Source organism: Nothoprocta perdicaria, unplaced genomic scaffold (assembly GCF_003342845.1).
Source record: "Nothoprocta perdicaria isolate Ctin4 unplaced genomic scaffold, notPer1 scaffold_152, whole genome shotgun sequence".
Classification (NCBI taxonomy): Eukaryota; Metazoa; Chordata; class Aves; order Tinamiformes; family Tinamidae; genus Nothoprocta; species Nothoprocta perdicaria.
In genome coordinates, this window is record NW_020454672.1 from 821,873 (window position 1) to 838,228 (window position 16,356).

At 36.4% G+C, this 16,356-nt stretch overlaps 1 protein-coding gene across 1 annotated transcript in view; it reads left to right on the forward strand.

Moving 5' to 3' along the window:
* Positions 1-16,356, forward strand: part of DLG2 (discs large MAGUK scaffold protein 2) — a 597,632-nt gene that overhangs the window by 223,694 nt on the left and 357,582 nt on the right. Inside the window, exon 4 of the mRNA XM_026034918.1 lies at positions 12,229-12,279. Within this exon, the coding sequence (XP_025890703.1) occupies positions 12,229-12,279 (51 nt within the window). The remainder of the gene's footprint in view (positions 1-12,228; positions 12,280-16,356) is intronic.

Below are 16,356 nucleotides of genomic sequence, written 5' to 3' on the forward strand. Positions count from 1 at the left end.
CCCTCTTGCCCTCTCTGAAGACTGGAGTGACGTTGGCTCTCTTCCAGTCCTCGGGCACCTCCCCTGCTCTCCAGGATCTCTCAAAGATGATGGAGGGAGGCTGAGCAATAACCTCGGCCAGTTCCCTCAGCACTCTCGGGTGCATGCCATCTGGGCCCATAGATTTTTGAGTGGCCGGTTTGCCTAAGTGAGGCAAACTTTGCATAAGTGAGGCAAAGGCTTTTCTTTCTGATTGGGGTGTATATACTTGATTGGGGTATATATACTTGAACACCCTCTAAAATGAAGCAGACAGGCAAATACATGGAAAAACCTCCTCCTCCCAGCCAATACCTGGAAGAGTAGGCTGGAAGACCTGGCTTTMTCAAAAGCGTTTTGGTTTGGTACAAGTTTCTTCAGTTTTGTGGTGTTATCTTGGCTAAGAAAATATTATCATCATTGGGCCACAGGATAGCCATGTATATTTGCATGTAGATGCATCCTCTCCTGGCCCAGGAAGCACATCAAAATCAAGCTTACCGGCCTGCTTGCCCTACAGTATAAGTAGATGACAGGGAGGCTTAGTCTCTCCACTAAATATTGAAAAAGATAGAAAAAATCCACTGAAAGCGAATGAGCTGTGCAAGTTTATAATAATGCACTTATCAGCATATCATTTAGCTTAAAGGGAATATAGTTCAGCAGATAGGCTCCGAAATGGCTTTCCAGATAAGGCAGCTCAGAGACTGATAAAATGTTAAATGTAATTATTATGATTTTGACATTTCAATAYGAGTTGAGCACCTAACTTTTCAGCACTGTCAGGAGTTTCAGATATGCCCAAGGGAAGGGTATTGATGCCTACAGATGTCCCTGGTGACTATTTCCCAAGCAAATTACTTAATTTAATTATAGGCTCAACAGCACAAGAAAGCTTTCTTCTTCTTCTTTTTGTTTTTTTTTTACATTATATAGATGGACCTTGAAGGTACCTTCAATGCACTTCTATTTCATTACTAGCATTGTTAATTGGACTTGCTCCAAAAATCTCTAAGTACCTTCAAACAGAATGAGGGGACCTCACTGAAGTGACCAGTATTCATAAAGCTACTTCAGATGTAATGTTTCTAATCATCTGCCAAAGACATATTTCATTTTTGGAATTGGTAAAATCCCTGGTTTGTCTTACTAACACATTAATTATTTTTATCCATGTATTTAAATCTTTTGATATTATTGACATTCTGCAAAACTTCTATGCCTTTCAACTCAAGAGTTTGAGAAAATATCGTCTTGTGAGGAGTCATTCTTGATTTTTTTTTAAAGAGATTTGATTTTCTTAAATGAGATAAAGGAAAAGGTCTTATCATATTGTATGTTTTTCTCATATTATATGCTATTCTTTATAATCTGGACCTGCAGGAAATAATAGAAAAAAAAGAGCTAATTAGCTCTTTTCTAGGCTCAGTGATTTGGAAAAAAATTGGCTTGCCAAGCTTGGGTCATGAAAGTAAATTTGATAGGAAGTTTCAGTGGTACAAAATGGATTATTCTGTGATGTTTTAAGCACAATTAAACATTTGTGGGAGTTTGCTTGTTCTTTATTCTTTGGCTGTAAATTTTAGATCTCTTTGTATAATGAAAACCATTAATTTAATACTGTATGAATCATCTCAATTTCTCTATTGCACAGAATAAACCTTATTTATTTCTTCTTATTACTTTCTAAAATGCCGTAGTATTAAGTAAAAACTAACTTGGATGCCAGCTTTGCTGCATCACTTGCAAAAGTCTATTTAATTTATATTGCAATTGTATTAATTTATAATGCAATTTCATTTTAAGCTACATTTGCTCTCATCTTTGTGTCTTATTGCATCTAAATTGGCTTGGGTACCTGATTCCTTTCTTCTTCTGCTTCCATCACACTACTAAGAGCTAGAGAAGGACATACTTTATGCCTCTTTTGCCCCCAATGGATTCCTCATATGGATTTTTCAGTTTCCATTGATCTTTCAGGGTCCCATTGGTCTTCCAAATCATTATAATTATTAATGCTTTGCTATTAATGTTCTATTAATGCTCTTTCAAATTACTATTATTAATAATTAATTATTAGTCCTATTAATGCTAACCTGTTCTGCTGCAGGTACACACAAGTTATTTCCTGTGGAAGCTAGGTTATATTTTCATGAGTTATAAACAGATCTTTGGATTGTTTTACATATCCTTGAATTGTGTAGAGTTCTGGACTCTCCAGTATAAGAGGGATGTGGAGCTTCTAGGGAGGGTCCAGCAGAGGGCAAACAAGATGATTAAGGGAATGGAGCATCTATCTTATGAGGAAAGACTGAGTTGGGCCTGTTTTCTCTGGAGAARAGAAGGTTAAGAGGAGATCTGATCAACATGTACAAATACCTGAGGGGAGAATGGGAGGAAGGGGCCAAACTCTTCTTGGTGGTGGCCAGTGATAGGACAAGGGACAATGGATATAAGTTGAAACATGGGAAGTTCCATCTCTTCCACAGTGAAGGAACTTATTCACTGTGAGGTTGACAGAGCCCTGGAACAGGCTGCCCAGGGAGGTTGTGGAGTCTCCTTCTCTGAAGATCTTCCAACCCCACCTGGCTGCCACCCTGTGCCGTGTGCTCTGCGTGTCCCTGCTGGAGCAGAGAGGTTGGACTAGATGATCTCTAGAGATCCCTTCCTCCCTTCCAACCTTAACCATTGTGTGATTCTGTGATATACCTGGCTATGCAGCTGTTTCATTTTTGCCAATGCCAGAAAAGGGTGCTGAGGAAAAGCCTTGGCTCTCTTCTTTGTTACCGAGTTCAAGGCAACATACCTGAATTTAACACATGAAACATGCTTAAATAAATGCCATAGAGAAAAAAAAAATATTATTGTTTTGACTCTAAGAAAAGAATGGAGCAAAATGGTGAATTTCTGAGAAACGGTGCTCTAAAGACTTTTGCCAGATAGGTGCAGTCTAGCCCAGGAGAAGMAAACTGGAGGAGAGAGGTAGCTTTATATAGATCTATAATAAAGCATAAATGACATAGCACTACATAATAAATATAAAATTTGGTATAAAACTATGAATAATAAACAGATATTTCAACAGAATGATAATGGGACATAAAAAGAAATCCTTTTTTGTCTAAAGCTGCTAGGATCATGAATTTCACAAAGCTTGATAGTTCTTCAAGTTCTTGAATAAATGAGTGTTTAATATTTTTTCTTTTTTCACTGTGACTCTGAATACATTTGTTGTTTATGTCACCTCCTTTATAATTAGTTGAACAGTTTGGGAAGATAGATTTTGCATCTCTTAACTTCTCAAATACCTCTTATTTTTTTCCAGTTTGAGAAAAAAAATAATTTTTATATTCATCTTTTATTCTCTCAGTTACCATTCATTACCCTGGAAAACTGACATTGGGTAATGCTCTGTGCTCGTTTTTAAAGCTGTGTTGGCTTCTTCTCTGCTTTGGCCTTTGAATGGTATCATGGTGATGCTGTTTGCTGTAGTAATAGCTGCTGTGCTCTAAATGTCACCATTTCTGCAGTGGGCTAAGTGATTTTTCTCTTATATTAAGAGCATTATGAAGATTGATTTAATCTACATTTGTAAAACATTTAGACAGTACTGATGAAAATATACTACACAACAGAAAACTGATAAATTAACACAAAATAGATCCCCCTGAAACAGACATAAACAGAGAAATCTTCCTCCTGCCATGTGAAGACTTGTATAGATTTTAGCATGATAAATAGTGATAACATTAAGGATGTTCTCTTGAGCTCCAAAACCCAAAACAAAAGCATGGAATGGATCAGATTTATTTTGTATATATTTTCTATCCATTATTTTTCTTCCTGAAAATCTGGTTTTTTTTTTTTTTTTTTTTTTTTTTAATTTACGACTTTGGAAAGGAACATTTTTACAGAAAGGTGGAAGGGATTTAGGAGTAAACATTTCATTGTTTTTTATGATTTTGAGTATTTAAGCCTCATAATGTGTATAATCTTTAACTGGGGAAGAAGGTACCTTTTCTAATTAAACAACTTCAAGATTTGGGGGAATTTCTTTTCATTTCCTCAGGAATCAGCACTACACAAATCAGAAGAAAAATGTAACCATACCTGGCTCTGGGTGTAACTAGCAGCAACCTGTSAAATCATCATGTTGAACCTTCCTTGGCCACCTACCTACTTATACCTTGGCACTTATTTATTATTTATTCTGCAGACTTATAATACTCCCAATTTTCAATTACCTGCAAATAACGCTGGCCTTTATATTCAATCAAGGAGCTCTTTCTGTAGATGTTTGATTGAGACTCTGCCACCAACACACTGGGGAAAAAGGGCTTATTGAATGGAGTCAAGCRTATGGCCCATACTCATGTCTGTGTCCTTCTGCTTTAGGTAGCCACAGGAGGGAACTATGTTCTGTCTTTAATTCATCCAAGAGGACTTGTCCAATAGGTGAACATGTGCTGTGGAATCCAGAGCAGACTGTGTCTATATTAGAGCTCTTTGAACCGCTTGGAGATTTGAGCCAGCCTAGAATTTCATGGCCTGAACTGACCTAAATTAAATGTAGTTTGAATTGGTTTTTGCCCTGCTCCCCCTGACCTTGAATTAACTTCTGCTTTTGTGTCACTTTTGATATATTACAGCAGAAGCCCATAGCCACTGGTACTGGATTTTGTAKCAGTCAGCTGAAGGCAGTAGGGTCTATGGATTTGCCTATGACATCTTGAAAATACGCTTGGTCGTATAGTCTGTAGTCTTAAGCTATAAAATTCATTATGTCCTCTAAGTCTTTATGTTCTTTGCTATAGAAAACATATTAGAAAAATATTCAAACAGTTGATAAAGCTCTTCAAGCAAGTGCACATGAGGCTCTTTTTCATGGTCACAGCTGTATCATAGTTCTTAACTGAGCTGGGAAACTCAGCACGTGGCTACAGAAAATGCAAGGGAGATGATTGTACTGTACCTATAGGCTTGATTTCTTTGTGACTGGAGATAACGGCACTGAACTACACAGATTTCAATATATCGAAAAGGTGTTGAAGTTAACTGAAGAGTGTTTTCCAAAGTGAAAGGAAAGTTAGCAGACAATGTCATTGTCTTAGCAGTTTTGATTATATAGAAGGAAGAAGGAGCTTTCTGTAACCTATGACTAAATTTTGAAGCGTCTCAAGGTTTAGAGAAAATTTAGAATGCTGTTGCCAGTGATATAAGGATTCCTTTGATCTCAGATAACCTGAGAAGTAAAGAGAAAGTTTAAGTGTGTTCAGAATTGTGTAGAAAATTAATTTTGGTTAAAAGTGGAAAATAAATTATTGCTTCATATTTTAATAGGATTTAATTTCTGTGAAGCTTCTGTACTTTTAGATGAGATATATCCTCAATTTATTTGTAAGACAAACCTTGTTAAATTCAAGGCTCTTATTTTTTATGTCTAGAATTGATTTATATTTCACTTTATAAAGTGACTTTTAAATTTCAGCCAAGGCAAGGTTGCTCTTATCTTGGCAGTACATAATGCAGCATTAGTAACAACATCAGATAGAAGTTCCCTTCCTTCATAATCTTTTATATATTGCTCTTAACAGTATCCACAGCGGTTCTTAAAGGAAGATTGTTTCACTTTTTCTAGGTTAACTTATTAAAAATCTTAAAATGCCTGCAGTATGTTCCCATTCTTTTCATATTGCCATATAAATCTGAAAAAAAAAACCTTTTTATTTTGCTTTAAAAAATGCAAAGGTAACCATTTATGTTCCATCATTTTCCCCATCAATAACTAGTTGATCTATGCCATAAAGTTAACACAAGATCAGCCTCGTTCCAGGAAATGTTTCGAAGAAAATTCCCCACTTTTGGAAACTGTCAGTGCTGATTGTATAGGAATGTTTTAAGTGACCAATTTCCACATTTTGCTTAATAAAATAACATGCCACTTTCAAATGCAGTGATATGATGAATTAGCCTCAATGGTGAATATTTTAATCCCTGAGGAGCAGGGAAAGAAATATTAACTCACAAAACTATTGCAGTATTGGGATTGTACAGTAACTGCCCTTTAACACATTGCAAAAGTTGCACCTATGTGAGCTTATGAAGATGAATATCAACAACACAAGAGAGAATGAAATTTTATGGCTAGAAATCATTTTATTTGATTCTCTGTAATGTGCTTTTTGAAATTCTTGCATTGATGTATATTACAAATTTACAATGCAAGGATATTAGGAATATTAAGAAATTATTCTTTTGGGATGCAAATCCTAAAAATCTGAATTGGTGCTGGAGAGTCAGAGAGCAGACACAGGTTCCTCAAACAGCAGTTCCATCTGAAGTCTGAGATAGATTTCATAAATCACAGACAGGATGATGCTTCTCTCTCTCTAGTGCCTGTAAAGAAAAACCTACATTATCATTCCACATAGATATATACCTATGTGATAGCAACAGGAGGTTGAACATATCAAAGGGGAAATCTGCAGAGTTTTTCTTTTGTTGGTCCTAATTTCATGCAACTTGGAAGTGCTAGCCTAAACAGTATTTATATAGAGAAGTTATTTCATTTCCAACTTCTGTGACCCCATACGAAACAACAGTCTCTGTTTTGAGCTGCTCCATGAATTATGTTTATCAGTCTGGGAGCTCTGCAGTGGGTCACTGTCAGGTGCATTCGGCGCTTACATAAGCGTAAGCACTTTCCTTCTCTGGTGTATATGGCTAGCTGCACAATGCTGACAAGATACATGAAAGGAGACAAAAGAAAGTTTGATTGCCCTGAACATGGAGCATTATCTAAAAGCAACATACAAGGATAGCAATACCTTGGAGTAAGGCATTAAGGTACATTCTTTTTGGGGAGAGATGAGTAGAAAGTGACAGATCTAAAGAGATAGAACAGCTTWAAAAAAGATCTAAATTGTCACTGAATGGAGGAAACATTACATTCACTTGGAAAACTGCTGAAAGGATATCAGTACATTTCTTGACAACAGGCTTTGGYGATTAATGAAGAAAGAAACTACATATCAAGATGGTGAAGTGCTGAACAAAGGAATGTCTTTAATCTTGTTGATACAACAAAAATTATGGACTCTTTAACTATTATTCCTGCTTAATTATATAAATAGCCTTAGTGTTTCTGAAATATAGAATGGCCTGCCTTAATAATGCAGCAAATTAGAAATCTTTAAAAGATAAACATATCCTAGGGTCACTTGTAACACAAAACTTTGGCAATCGTATATTCTGCTGAGATTTGTGTGGTTAAGCAACTGATGAAACCTTGTAGCCAAAAGAATCAAAAATACTCACTGAATAAAAATCACAGTAAATATGTGATAATAAAAGTAAAAAAACTCTTTTCTTTCTTGAAGACAGCTGAAAAACAGTATCCAATTAAGTATAATTAAATTGGAAATTTGTAATAGAAATCTACAGATGTAATTTTTCAGCAAAACATTCTCTTGAAAATAAGACCAAGTATAAGAAATATCTCTGATGATACCATTTTATTAAAAAGAATATGTGCAGTGATCTCAGAATACTGCAGTTGTATAAATTCTGAGTGCTTTGGTGATGTTATTGCTGCTATTGTTATACAGATTTTATCATAAAAATTCATGTGATCACATCTTTATCTTATTGCATGAAAGGAAGCAGTGGGAGATGTGTAGAAGTAAGAAAGATTTAGACAGTGCTAATTTGAATGTAAAGAGGTCCATCAAATCAGTCCTCGATACTTTCTCATTTCAGTATAAAATGTGTATTGTTATCATTGTGAGAAAAAAAAAAAAGTCTGCAGAACTGAATTTTATTAAAGAAGTGCTTCAGTGGTTTCTGTCATCCGTAAGCTGCACAAAACAGAAGAAAGTTTGTGGATAGTCATAGTAAAATTCTTCATGTAAAGGAAGAAAATAACTGCATTTTTCAGTGTGCTGTGCACTAAGCTTTATTTCAGACTTTTGCCAGAAGAGGATATAAAGAATCTCTTTTTACCTGTTCTTATTTTTCATTCCGCTCAAAGCAAGCAATTCATCTCTGTCCTCTTCAGATGATTAGTGCTTTCTTCTTAGGAAGACAAGTTGTCTTTGTAGTGATCTTTGGCAGTGATTATTGCTTTACTAAATTGCAGCTCTTGAATGCTAGAATTGAGATGGTTATTTGGATATTACAAACCTTTCTTAAAGAAGCTTTCYATTCTAAAGTTCGGGAGAGTCTTCTAGTATAAGAGCTGTGTGTGTAAATGTATGACAACAATTATTCTGCCTTTGCAAACAGTTGCTTTTAATGTTGGGACTTAATGAGTCATAATAACTGACTGTTCAGGAGCTGTAAGCCCCTGCGTGCTCTGGATCACACTCTGGATCACAGACACATGTAAGGTCAGGAGACTGAGAAGTCCTCCTTCACCAGAAGTGTATGTTGGTGATGTTGTTGAAAAGCATCAGGACTTCAGGATCCTCAGAGGTTCTCTAAAGKTTCTGTGAGCACCTATTCTTCACTTTTTATTAATGTATTTTGTCCCGTACAACCATATTTTTTGTGACCTGCTCAAAATAAATTATTTTGCTGAACAAGAAGTGTTTTCCCTTCAGACTCTGCCTCAAAGAAGGGCTTTGGTTGGTTACACTCTTCTGTTCATCTGAACTTGTGCCTTTCTTACTTCTACCACAGTCCACTGAGAAAGGTGCTGCCTTCCCAGGGCTGTTACTGCCAGAGGTGCTGCTGAGCACTCCTTTCCCAAGGAGGTGATGTGTGTGTCCTCAGCAGTATCAGAAAGGTAAAAGGTAGCAGTGGTGTATCTTGGCTCTGAGCTTTTGGGTAAGTGGAGACTGTCCATAGAGACATCCAAGCCAGTAAGTCTTGTGGGATCTGCTGCTCGATATTATGCAGTCCATGTGCTGCCAGGAGGATATGCCCCAAAAAGCAGTAGGAAAAGTGCTAATCCCGAGATTTTGCCTTTTTCTCGTGTGTAACTGTGAAAGAGAAATGACATCTCTCAGGATGGACTGTGGGACTGTGTTTTCAGTCTAGAGTTAGGAAAACTACAGAGAAATCAGATTCAAGTGCTCAGCTAACACATCTTCTATCGATTCCATTTCTACTCAGGGAAAGGAAACCTTTCCTGTCTAACATGTCTAGGATGAAATTTTCTAGGATTTTCTATAGGATGAAATGAATGAGGAATACCTATAAATGAGTATAAAGGGAAATAGATGATACCTCAGATGTCAGCATTACAGATGTCAAAATTCAGCTAAAGTTAAAGGCTTCAGTTGTGTCAAGCTTGCAGTTCTGAAGTTAGGAAATAATATTTCCAGACAATCTGGGGAATACTTACGATTTCTTTAGCTTCAGAGAAGAAAAAGGGAAAATGCCATGAAACAGTTTGGGATTTTTTCATAGCTATCTAAAATTTTACAGAAGGTTGTAAATTTTGATATGAATTTTGGCTGCAGCCTGATCTAGCAGCAGARATTGAAAAACTCTTGCAAAGAAGGACAGAAGTGCAACTTCCCACTGCAAGAAATATAAGCTGCTGTTCCAAACAGCCTGATTACAAGCCTTATAATGGACAAAAAGAGAGGATATGTTCTTTTTATGCTAAATAAGAGGACCAACAGGCCAGTTTTGGCATTGGACTCTCTCATTCTCCTCATACTTCACTTCTGGATCAGTCATGGGCTGTTCCTTTCCAGCAAGCTCCACACAGAGATGACTTTAAGCAATGARATTTAGTTGCATGCTGGATATAATTTACCAGTATAGGAGCAGCCACACTAAATATGAACTAATTTGTACAGACAAATGGTACTACATAGATCATTATTCCACCTGCCCTGAGTAGGTGCAAGATCTTCTTCTATCCTCCAAGCAAAATCTATGTTGGGGTCAAGCATGAACAAGCAGGAAAGGTAGAATGAGAAACTAAATGCCCTAYGTAAATATATATCCTAAATAACAAAAGGAATTGAATCAAAGTAAATTTTTTTAATCCATATTATCCATACTGTTATGATAACTGAAAATGGATCTCTGCTGTGATGGAGAACTGAAGACTTTTGAGGAATCATGACGAGGGAGAATAAAAGGAGCCACTTCACGTTATAATAACCATGACTGTGTTTGTGTGCAAACACAAGCTGAGATTTAGGCCTGTTTTATTCTCCTTTCATCTTTATACAGAGGTTACTCACTTTTCGTGTTCCTCTTTTTTCCCCATTTTGCTGCACTAATGAGTTTTTAATGCAAAGGACAGGTGATTATAAGCAGTGAAGCAAAGACCGCCTTATAGAGCGAGGCTGAGGAATTGAAGATGTAGATCAGAGATTTCCACTAATCTAAGATAAAAGAAAAAATCATGAAGACAGAGGCATATAGACAGCTTTGATTTCACTGTCATTGGACAAGAAAGGACAAATTATAGAATAGCTATAAAGCTGTTCATACCTATAAGTTGCCTATATGAATGAGTCTATCATGTGATATGATAAAATGATAATATAGGAATATATTCTATAGAAGTATTTATGTTCATACTGAGTTTTAGCATAGTAGAATGTGACTACCAGACAGCAGTCATATAAGAAGTATAAATATTATATATTAACTATTTTATTCATTAATGCTGTGTTTTGTTTCAGTGTAAAGTATGAGTTATTAGTTTGGATTTTTCTCTCCTCCCTTTCCTTTTGAACAGAGATTCTGGGTATTATATTTCTATTACTGATTTCATGGTTTATTAAACCTTGAAATGCATACAAATTAAATTGCTAGCTTTTATAGGATGCCTTTGTTTGGTAGATACATGTATCTTGTAGTAATATTCACCACAGAAGTACCTAATTACATCTGAAAGGTGCCTGATTAGATAAAGAGTGATCTGCATACAGCATTTTCTGATCAAAATTCAAAAGCTAATATAGGAATTGGCAGTGTCTRAGAAACTCTTGGTAGGCCCTTGTCTTGCAGCAAATCTGATTATTTTTCCCCCTTCTTGACATTAGGACAAAAATTTAAATCCTTGACATTTTGATAGTGGGAGGAGGTTTGGTAGTGAACTGGTTTTAGGAAGGAAAAATACGAGATTGTTCATCAAAGATTAGGTCAATCATGATGTTTCATCTCGGTTTTTCTCTTGCAACCTACTTTTAATTTTCTGTAAGTATAAATTAAATAAAATACAGTAGAAATTTTTTTCATGGAAGCAACCTTTCATCAATAACACAATGATTTGTTGGCAATATCTTTAATTTTGATTTTAATGTATTCTGGCAAAATTCAAAACTTTGTGACTAGCTGTAGCTAAGGGATACTTTGTGCAATTCTTCTAAGAGTTTTGAATAATAAAAATACTCTCATGACTATGCAGTTTACTTACACGGTCAGATTTTGTAGCTTTCTCAGATGCGACACTTCTCCATTTAAGAAACGAGGAAACTATGAAAGGGTTATTAAGTGTGTTGCCTAGAGGGACAGAAAAATCCATGTCAGAGCGGGAACAAGGTTTCAGAGTACTGCTTAAATCAGTGTCATGTCTTTGGCTGATAGATTTCTTGTCCAGTGCAATCCATTTTGATGCCCTACATTTTGTAGTTTAATTTATTTTGATACTGAAACTTGGTGTAAGAATTACATTAACATTTTGTGCTTTTTTGCTATTCAGCTGTCTAGAACAAAGGTCCTCTGTCATGTTTTTGCCCTAGGTTAACATCATATATAAGGTATATTTCAGTATCTGTATCAGGGAGTTATTTTCACACAAGTACTCATCTTATATACTGTGGAGTAAATTGGAGCTAGCAAGGGAATGAATAATTAATCTTTCTTCTATTGATGAGAATAATTTTCAAAAGCAGTTCTTCTCTTTCTGATAATGGAATAATACTTTGGACACTCTTCAAATATTTGCACAAAGTCCACAGATACACTGTGTCAGATATAACGCCAGTTATTTAAATGACTTAGTTATCTGTTAGCTCAGTGCTTTACATACTGAACTGCTCCATTCCTCAAGTTTGTAGGCTTGATTACATGTCATTAGGGATAAAAAGAAGCCAAGTAGTCTACAATTTGGATAGTTTGGTGTATGTTTTGAATAAAATGTGCTTCAGAAAATTGATCACATGGGACTATCTGTAAAATATCCTAACCAAACTACCTTCCAYGTGCATTTAATGGATTTTCTGATTTTATTTTGCTTAGGTCAATGGAACAGAAATTGAGTATGAATTTGAAGAAATTACATTGGAGAGGGTAAGTGTAACATTATTTTCTTATGGGCAAAATGTTTTCTGTAGTGCAAATATGTGTGAAATTAAAAATAGTCACAATTAAAAAAATATATCTTTTGGATGAGGACTTCCACTATGCATCCTGTCCCAATAAAATGCAAGTAATTTGGTAGGATAAGCCTTTCATATTTTTAAGATGTTTCAAGTGTAGGGACTTGTGGAACAGCATCCAGAATACTTTCCTTCTTGCAGCTGCCTAAGTGCTTGACCAGGCATTTGGTCATTAGGAAGAGCCCATGTGACTTGGTAAATCTCTTTTGGTTGTGAACTGGAAATGCAGAAGCTTTTCACACTCAAACCTCCTTGATTTCCTTGCTTGGGTGTCTGTTAATAAAAGACATGCAGTCTTCATTTGTAAAACAAGAGTTGCAAAAGATTTTTTTTGTGTCTTTGAGTGACTCTATAAAAGCTGAAGGCTGTATCTGTGTATAAGGGATTATAATTTTATCCAAGTCTAAATTACATCAGTTGTATTYGGGACTGGCAGTGACTGGCAGTGAAGCCTTTGTTAGCAGTAGACAGAGCTAGAATGATATTTAGAAGTTGCATTGCATTGTGGATAAATTCTTAGCTTTGTTTTTTTCTTGCCTCTTTTTTCTTTTTCTTTTTTTTTTTTTTTTGTTACATAACTGCTTTCGTTAGACTACAGACTTTCTTTATCATAGGGCCAACACCAGATGGCCAAGAAAGTCTTAGCTTTCTCATTTACAGTAGTGCTTAGAAGAATTGCTAATGGATTCAAGACTGTCCTTGCCAAATTCCTTCAATATTCTACCCATATTCTGGTAATATAAAGTTTTATCATCTTGGAGAAAACATTTAGGTTTCTTTCTACATTAAATGTTTGAATGCAAGGCCTGATTTATCAAGATGTGACTGGCMCTGTTTGAGCTGATGCCTGTAAGGTAGCAAACTACTATTCAATTAGATACTTAGATTATGCAATTCCTTGCATTTCTTCTTCATGCTATGTTTTTAATTGCCCAGGATAATGAATTTCATAACCATTGAACTTAAAGGGATACAAGCTTGTATTCTCATTGATTTGATCATTCAGGCAAATTATAAAAGACCAATATATCTTTTTATTGTAGCCACTCTCTGCACAGTCTCATAACAGAAAATGCATAAGGTTATAGGCACTTTTTATCTACTGTCTCTCAAGTTATTTGTGCATCACTAGTTATTCATTGGACTAGAGTTTCCAAAGGTCACTGAACAGAACACATGCCTCCTGGGTGATATTCTGAAAACCACTTTATTTTTAATAGATGTGTAAGTTATCGGTGTATGTTCCGCAGAAGCAATGCAATTTGTATCTACTCACCCTATCTCATCCAAAACATATAACTGGTAATTCAAAATGTAATAAAAAAATAAAGAAACTGATAAGCAATAGCAAACAAAGCTATAGATTTTAATGGAGGAATGCTCTGTTGTTTTCTGGATGCTGTTGAATCTGTGGCTTTTGGTTATTACTGCTTGAAATGCTCTGTCACATGTACCAGTGTTTTGTCTCAAAGACAGGGTACTGTGTCTGCTGGCTTTTGTGAGATATGAAACACAAGTGATTGCCTTTAAATGGCTGTCATTTATGATCGACTGAAAGCATTTTTCAGAAGAAAGACATTCTCCATGTTGATTATTCATTTTCTTCCACAAAAGCGCCTTTAGAAATTAGTTGGAATTTCATCTGTCTGTATTTAATGGCAAAGCTGCAAATTGTATTACAGTTGCTGCTTTTCTGAGAGAAAAATCTAGTCTGTCCATATGAAATACTTGGTCATTGTCATTTTAGTCCTTCTATTCAAGTTACAGAATTCTGCATCCCCAAAATAATCAAAGATTTTCTTTATGACATTTATCCACATTTTGAATAATTAAAATAATTTTGCAATCAATGTGCTTTAAGGTGTTATTAAGGCTTTTGCACTTTTTATTTCTGGCAGAACAAAAGGGAAGGCATTGTTTCTATCAGGCATGAGCATCTCCAGGTTCCATAAACTTGGCATTAACTCCTTTAATTTAAGGTCGAGGTGGGGGAATTGCTTTCCTGAGAAGAGTTGCTTGGTTAGGTATGACTCCTGCCGCCAGGTAAAGCGATGGCTCCTTCTTTTGGGGCAACATAACAGGTGTAAGCAGGCAGAATGTCTCCCATGCAGAGCTGGGTCTTGTAAAAGTGCCAGAATTGACTGCAAGGATATAATGAGCTTGCATAGAATGATGATTATTATTATTACTATTATTATTATTATTAATTTCTGCTCCATTTGACAATCTCATTTACTTGATTCCATTTAAAACTTTAGGTGTCCTGATTTATAGTCAACTAAGACTTGGGGCTCTGAGCTTACAAGGCTGGGGTAAGAGCTTGAGAGGGTGAGTTTGGGGCAGATCTATCGTAAAAGTACAGTCAGCTTGGAGTTCTTTCTCTATTAATTAAAAGAGGTTGTAATCATGCATGTCAATCCTTTTTGTCCCCTTTTTGAGCCTTGCACAATTTTTCTCCTCATCGGCTCATCAGATAAATCACTGAGCCTAGGGATCACTGTTAAGTGAGTGCCTATTAACATAACACAATTGTACAGTTAAGAGAAATTTTTAAAAAATGTTCTTTTCTTAAATGTACATACATTTTATATATATATGCTTAGTTTCTTCATCCACCTCAATGAATGTGTGAATTTCTCTGCCAACTTAAAGCTTAAAGTCATAAAATGCAGATCCAAGACTTGGTGGTTCGTAACAAACTGCGGTGCTCAAAAGTATACCTAGAAAAAAATCCCTAAAATATGCCATTATCTTGCTCTAGTTTGAATAACAAAGACATAAATTGATTTGTATTAGTGCAGTATTCCATTACTGGCAAGGCTTGAAAAATGTATCCAAGTGCTATGAAGAGAGAGATCTACACTTGTAAATCATGGTCAGTATAAAAGRCAGCAACTGAATATGCTCTGTCAAAGCCTAGCCTAAATTCTCTAAGCTAGCAGAAAGTTTTAATTAATTGACTACCTGGTACAGTGCTGTGCTTGGGGACMCTTGCTGAAGAGGTGGTTTTAGTAGAAGTTGATGGAACATTAGCCAATATTAATAGTTACCTTGAAGAATTGTAAAGAAAGACAGTGGGTCACTTCATGAGTCATGTTGGATTCATGCTGAGTTCAACATCTGAGGTCAGACTTTTTGCTCATCTAACCTCGCCTATTTTGTAGATGTTAGAGGAAAGAAAAAGAGGGAAGTAATGGTTAGTAATACTGTTTTCACAAAATCTTTTGATGCCTCAGCACATATTTTCATTCTGTAGCTGTATGAAAGTAGAATGTTATTACTTTTTGTGGAATAGAGTGTTTAGAAAAGTTAAATTCTATCAACTTTAGAACTAAATTCTATCAACTTTAGAACGGGGGAGGTGCCGGAGGACTGAAAGAAAGTCAACGTCACTCCAGTTTTCAAGAAGGGCAAGAAGGAGGACCCGGGCAACTACAGGCCGGTGAGCCTCACCTCCATCCCTGGAAAAGTGATGGAACAGCTCATCCTGGCTTCTGTCTCCAGACACGTGGAGGAGAAGAAGGTGCTCAGAAGTAGCCAGCATGGATTCACCAAGGGGAAATCCTGCTTGACTAACCTGATCACCTTCTATGATGGAGTGACTAGCTGGATAGATGAGGGCAGAGTGGTGGATGTCATCTATCTGGACTTCAGCAAGGCTTTTGACACCATCCCTCACAGCATCCTCCTGGGCAAGCTCCGAAGGTGTGGGATAGATGAGTGGACAGGGAGGCGGATTAGGAATTGGCTCGATGGCAGGGTGCAGAGAGTGGTAGTCAGTGGCGCGGAGTCCAGTTGGAGACCTGTAGTTAGCGGTGTCCCCCAGGGGTCGGTCCTCAATCTAGTCGTGCTCAACTTATTCATTAATGATCTGAATGAAGGGCTGGAGTGCTCCCTCAGCAAGTCTGCTGATGATACCAAACTGGGAGAAGTAGCTGATAGCCCTGAGGGCTGTGCTGCCATCCAGAGGGACCTGGACAGACTGGAG